Source organism: Tamandua tetradactyla, chromosome 7 (genome assembly GCF_023851605.1).
Source record: "Tamandua tetradactyla isolate mTamTet1 chromosome 7, mTamTet1.pri, whole genome shotgun sequence".
NCBI classification, from domain to species: Eukaryota; Metazoa; Chordata; class Mammalia; order Pilosa; family Myrmecophagidae; genus Tamandua; species Tamandua tetradactyla.
Genome location: NC_135333.1, coordinates 117,655,270 through 117,662,511, shown reverse-complemented (window position 1 = coordinate 117,662,511; position 7,242 = coordinate 117,655,270). Strand labels below are relative to the sequence as shown.

The window sequence follows — 7,242 nt, the reverse complement described above, 5'->3', positions numbered from 1 at the left end:
TTTCTTCCAGACATCTAAGGAAAAAATCAGATGAGAAAAAAAATCAAATGGAGGCAAAAATGCTAATCATACCTGTTGGAACAAAGACTATGAAAAATAGAACTTGAAAAGAGATAAGGAGGAGCATCAAAGTATTGGAAGAAGAAAATGATAGAAGCTGTGTACTGCAAGCTATTAACGAACAAACTATGTTAGACACATTTTTAAACATTCTTTACATAATGCAGTAAAACATTCACTTCTTTGAGAGAGAGACAATCCTTTGTACCATATTTATGAAGGCTTTCTTCACTTGTTGGTTCCTTAGGGTGTAAATAAAAGGGTTCAAAAGTGGGGCAACTGAGGTATTGAGCACTGCAATTCCCTTGGAAAAAGAAATTCTTTGTTGGACTGAGGGTTTCACATACATGAAGATGCAGCTGCCATAAGAGAGGGAAATCACAATCATGTGGGAAGAACACGTGGAAAATGCCTTTTTTCTCTGATTAGTTGAAGGAATTTTTAGGATCGTCAATGCAATGTGGATGTATGATATTATCACCATCACCAACGTGACCAGCAGTGTCACCAAAGCTGAGATGAAAGCAATCGTCTCGATGAGCCGGGTGTCTGAGCAGGAGATCTGCAGCAGGGGGTTAGCATCACAGTAGAAATGATCAACAATGTTGGAAGCACAGAAGTCAAGGTTTAGACCCATGATAAGTGGTGGAAAGATGGAAAAGAACCCAGCGATCCAACAGCTGAGGACAAGCTGTACGCAGACTTTGCTGTTCATGATGGTTGTATAGTGCAGGGGCTTACAGATGGCAACGTAGCGGTCATAAGACATGGCCGCCAGCAGGTAAAATTCAGACGCTCCAAGAAGGAAGGTAAAAAACACTTGAGTGGCACAACAGTTGTAAGAAATGGTTCTGTCCCCAGTTGCCATAGTAACCAGCAATTTAGGGATGCATGTCGTAGTAAAAGAGACTTCTAAGAGGGAGAAATTCCGAAGGAAAAAATACATGGGTGTCTTGAGGTGAACATCCAGCAGGGTGAGTGTGATGATAATTAGATTGCCTGTGATGCTGAGCAAGTAGGTGAGAAGCAAGAAGGTAAATAACAGAACTTTCAGCTGTGGGTCATCAGTCAAACCTGCTAGGATAAACACAATCACTCTTGTATGGTTCCCCATTACTGTCCTGGGAATTTAATCATCTGAATAGAAAATTTTTTTAAAAGGTTGGTATTTGATGCCTCTGTGGAAAATAACAGTGTTTACTAGTGCTAATCTACAGTTCGCAAAACACTGTTCAGAAGCAATAATACAGTAAACATTTAAGGTTTACATATAGTCATATCAGTAAGAATAGATTCTCTTTCTAGAGTGCTTGGAGAGAGAGAATTGAAACTTAAATTGCATCTTTACCAGCAAATAACCATGGAACTGTAGTAATTGCTGATTGTATTTAAGTGAGCTAATTAAAGTGTCCTAAGAAGTAAAGAAAAAGATGTTTTTTTCTCTGTTGGTAGTATGCAATAGTTGGGATGCTATGATATTTCCTGATTAACAAAAGATGTTTGCATACTAAAACCAATATTATATCTATCAATACAAGTACATCAGTCTACATTTGCATTTAGCTCACACACACACACACACACACACACACACACACACTGCCCTGGCCAATAACCAATGATACTACACATTTGCCATTTTACTCAACTAATCAACTCAAAAGCCTGATTCCTTTCTTATTTATTATTATGGCTAATGAGATCAGATTTCAGATTAGTGAATATGAGAGATAGGGAATAATTTTATTTGCTCATAACTGCTGTCACCATTTCCCATCCCTCTTCATGCCTCATTGTAAAATCAGTGGGAACAGTGTGATAGTGTTTATGTGGATAACAAGAAACTTCAGGTTCCTTTCCAGGCTTTGATAGTGATAATGGACAAATGGTAAAAGTAAGGTAAAAGGATGTAGAAGGAACTAAAAGTATATCAATATGAATTTGGAAATAGCGTGAGCTGGGCAATGTAAAGAGAAGAGAAAGATAAAGACAATGCTGTATGGAAGCCTAGAGGGAAAAAAATAGTTTTTAGAAGAGATAAGGTAATGAGTTTGATGGAAAAGTTAGAAGAAGATTAAAATTATGTAAATTAGTCAAAAATTATATAACAAGGAATTGTGTAAGATTGAATATTCCCCTATCTTCTTCAATTCCTTAAATTATCTTTTTGCTTTCTGTCTAATATGTAGAATGAAAACATGAAGAATTTGGAGATTGGCATGGCTTAATAGACAAGAAAAGGGAATATTTAATCTCAATTTCATAATAAAACACTCAGAGTAGTTTTGAGACACATTTTAGAAGGCATGCATTTTCCTAAAATAGTAAGGATATTCAAATGTCTACCCCACAGAAAATTGAAGAGAAATTAATCATGGATTACTATTCTCAACATTTGGAATATATTAAATGAGAAACATTAAGAGCAAGAAGCAACATTTTTCAGGTTTGCACAGCTATTACACTGGAAGATTGTGCATTAAGACTCAAAAAGCCTGTTGTCAGCAGTTGAATTCTTAAAACTACAAAATTTTGTACAAGTAATTATAGACCAAACTATAGAGTGTTTCTTTAAAAAAAAAGATAAGTGGCATGTTTCAAGAAGATTTCTTTCCTCAGGATCTTCATCATCAAACACATAAAATGATTATATTTTTGATAGACACTATTATAGGAAAAATATCTTTGCATTTATATTTTACTTTTTAAGAGAATTATTTCCAACCTCCCAAATATACATTATTATTTAAATGACCCATGTATTAATAAAAATAAATGCCTATGGACAAATGAAAAATATCTCCAGTATTATCTGAAGGAGTTCACAGGAAAGGGTGCATTATAAGATAGGTCCTGGGAGGAGATGAAGAAATGAGGCAAGTATTCTTAGCAGAGGAAGGAACCAGAATGGAATCAAGGTGAATGTAGTTCAGCTATGAAACTAAAGGGCTTTAGTAATGCAAATATTTATGAGTGAAAATAAATGTCATTTTTCCTTTGCACATTCAAATAATTATGAGACAATCTATTATGATTATAATCATCACTGACAACAATCATCGGAACACATATATCTAAAACATCAAAACTGGAATTTTATCATGTCAACAGATAACTTAGCCTAACTTTAACAATTATTCACACCATCTATCCCCCAAAACATATTGTAAAAGAAAACAGTAAAATTTAATCAAGTCGTCACAACTCAGACCTATAAAAAGCAATTATGCTTAATCATATAGGATATTTTGAATAACAAAGCCATTTTAAATTAAAAAGATTTTCAAGCTAAACTATCACTATATCCTTTTTTTCTTCTTTCATCACTTTCCCTTAATCAAAATTTGAAAGTTTAGAGAAAAGTTTGATGTTTTAATAGTCCAACTAGACCAAAATGCATTAATACATGTTCAACAGAAAACATCATCTTTAAATTTTAGAAGTACAAATTATTTTCCTCTTTTAAGACATAAGGCAGCTGCCAAATGCATTGAGAATCTCAAACCACTTTCTTTAAGAAGACATAGACACATCTCTTCAATCTGCACTTCAGTGTCCCACACCTTTCACGTTCATGTTCATGTTTCAGTGTTCAACGTCATCATGCTGAAGGAGCTCGCTAATGCTGCATTTCTCTCTGCTTGGATCATAAACTGTCCCATACTTTAGGATTATTTAAATGATGATCTTATTAAATGTTTTATTAAATTCTTTTTTTTGCAGATGTTCACATCAGTTATTAAAATGTCACCTTTACTACCATTAATGTATTTACGTATTAAATACTTCCCTAAGTATTACACATAGCACTGTGTAAAAGTTACTCAACTTTTGATCCCATGGACTGTGTCTGCTTTCTGCATCCTGCAGGAAAATAACTAAATGTAATGAGGAATTTTCAGAGGGATCTTAGCGCCAAAAACACTATTTCCCCATGGGTCACCAATTTGTATATCATGCAAATATTCTCTGCAGACATGAAATATTTTTGAAATAATATGAATAAACTACTTCTTGTAATTATGTCCCCAGAGAATTCCATATAGATTGTCCTAATATAAGTTTGGCTTCCCACAAATGCATATTATAAACTCTTAGATAAAGACTTGGAAGTAGAAAGAGCAAATGCTATTACAGATGGGAATAAGTAGTGAGAATATAAGATGGAGAACATATCCTGTCATAGACAAAATTGTACCTTAAAATATTTGACATTATTAAGTCTCCATTCCCACTCAACATTTCACATCCTTTAAGACTTAAAGCTTCTTTTCTTCAAGCTGTCTTTGTGCTATTGTCTATTGGATTAAAAACAACATTTCATAATAATTAAGTATTCTGCAATTGTTCCATGTTAATAGAATATTCTTCTGTGTATATGGCTAACTAGAACGAAGATTCATTATCCTAGCCTTCCTTTCTAATTGTTGTGGCCCTGTGACTTGCTCTGGTCAATGGATGCAAAGGAAAATAATTTGTTTAATTTCCAGCAATTAACCTTTGATAAAAGGTGTTTGCCCTCCTCTTCCTTTTTACCCTCTTTACATTTGATGCAGCTCAGAGTACCATGCTGAGCCATGAAAATGAACACGTATATTAAGGATAACTCTTCAATAAGATAGAACATACCCAGCTTCCTGACACCACAGCAGGCCATGCAAGCAAACAAGATGCAAGGAACTTGTGGAATAATTTCAACACATTAGCTTGGACATTTAAATGAGATTTAAAAAAACAACAACTTTTATCTTATTTAAACCACTGCATATTTGTTTTTCTCATATTCTGCCAAATTTGTTCTATTATCAAAAACAGACAGAAATTTTACCCTACTTGTAATATAACAGGTTAGCCTCCCTTATTTTATTGATACTATTGACATAAGACACCTGGGTCAAAGACAAATGGCTTTATTACCCACTGCACAGCAGATATATAAGCTTCCTCTTCTTATCAGTTCCCCCCTCCCATGAGGTGGAAGGGGCCCTAGTCAATGTTGCACAAATGATGACCCTGAGTTACAAATGAGGAACTCCCAGTTTATCAAATTCCCAATCTTTTAAAGGGCTGCCTGCAAACCTGCTTAATTTTGTCCCCTGGGAGACATTATCTTTAATATCCTAGTCAGCAAACAATTCTGTCAAAGAGGGAAATACTACTTTTATCTGCCAAAGAAGTCCAGGATAAAAGCTGTCACAAGATATGTAGAAATGCCATGCAGAATTGCATCTCACCATTAGTGAATAAACTTGGAGAATTTCATTGGTAACAGAGACCATCAGGAGATAGAAATAGGTTAAGATATTAGGTAATTGGAGCTGAAGGGATACAGATTGGGGAACAGGACTGATTGTAAGAACTCAGAAATGGATAGCACAATGCTACCTAAGTGTAACACAATTATGTTAAAACCCTGAATGAAATTGAATGTGAGAATGATAGAGGGAGGAGGCCTGGGGGCACATATGAAAGCAGAAAGAAAGATAGACAATAAAGACTGAGATGGTGTAATCTAGGAATGCCTAGAGTGTATAATGATAGTGACTAAATGTACAAATTTAAAAAATTGTTTTTGAATGAGGAAGAACATAGGAATGTCATTACTGCAGGGTGTTGAAAATTTATAGTAATTAATATTTTAAAATTTCAACTTAATGGCTGAGACTAAAGCAAAAAAATGTTTATTTGGTACAAAATTTATATTTTGACTAGTGTGTTTCCTAATATAACTTATGTAGACAGCTTAATTGAACACCATAAGTACATGGAACCTTGAGTAGGGTCTGAGATTTTGTAGGTTTATCCAGATTGATGCTCTGATAAATCCCAGAGTGATTTGAATGGTGAATAAAAAAGTATTTGCAAAGTCCCTTTCGGGGAATGGTGAGAAAGGGGGAAAATTCAACTTCCCCAAGTTGAATTCTTGATATTCTCACAAGCAGTGAGGAAAGCTAAAGCAATAGGCTGAGCCTCCAATATGGGGTTTGTTCATATGAAACTTAACCCCACAAAGGATAGGTCAAGCCTACTTAAAATTATGCCTAAGAGTCACCACCAAAAGAACGTCTTTTGTTGCTCAGATGTGACCTCTCATTCCAGCCAACACAACAATCAAACTCACTGCCCTCCCCCAGTCTACGTGGGACATGACTCCCAGGGATGTGGACCTTCCTGGCAATTGTGGGACAGAAATCTTAGAATGTGCTGAGACTCAGCATCAAGGGATTGAGAAAGCCTTCTTGACCAAAAGGGGGAAGAGCAAAATGAGACAAAATAAATTGTCAATGGCTGAGAGATTCTAAACAGAGTCGAGATGCTATCCTGGAGGTTATTCTTACACATTAAGTAGATATCACCTTGTTAGTCAAGATGCAATGGAGAGACTGGAGGGAGCTGCCTGAAAATGTAGAGCTGTCTTCCAGTAGCCATGTTTCTTGAAGATGATTACATAATGATATAGCTTTCACCATGTGACTGTGTGATTGTGAAAACCTTGCTTCTGATGCTCCTTTTATCTACCTTATCAATAGATGAGTAAAACATATGGAATAAAAATAAATAATAGGGGGAACAAATGTTAATATAAACTTAGATTGAAATGCTAGTGATCAATGAAAGGGAGGGGTAAGGGGTATGGTATGTATGAATTTTTGTCTGTTGTCATTTTATTTCTTTTTCTGAATTAATGCAAATGTTCTAAGAAATGATCATGATGATGAATATGCAACTATGTGATGATATAGTGACTTACTGATTATATATGTAGACCAGAATGATCATATGTTAAGAATGTTTGTGTTTCTTTGTTGTCATTTTTTAAATTTAAAAATTAATAAAAAAATTAAAAAAAAAATTGTATCTCACAAATCTACCCTTCCTTTTTAAACCAACATGGATTTGGTGAATTTTCCAATAATTATTTCACTTTGTTGATGTTCCAATTAATCTGAAACTCTTATTTACAACTCCAACTGTGCAAGTCAGAGTGTTTCAAGAGGGAAACAAACCAATACCTGGCCTTCACACAAGAAGTACAAAACCAAGGGTGCAGAAGGCACCATGAAAATATATTGCTTATGATTTTTTAGGCCTCCCACATTAGACCTCCAACAATCAATAGCCACCCAGCTGGCAGGTTAACCTTGAGCTCCCAATTCAGTGCTTTGTTTCACTGAATTGGGA

The 7,242-nt window shown here is 34.9% G+C and overlaps 1 protein-coding gene across 1 annotated transcript; it reads right to left on the bottom strand.

The window, feature by feature from the left end:
- Positions 1–235: 235 nt before the first annotated feature.
- Positions 236–1,174, bottom strand: LOC143690023 (olfactory receptor 6C74-like). Its single transcript, XM_077168034.1, has one exon. The coding sequence runs from the start codon at positions 1,172–1,174 to the stop codon at positions 236–238; it is 939 nt and encodes a 312-aa protein (XP_077024149.1).
- Positions 1,175–7,242: the final 6,068 nt, after the last annotated feature.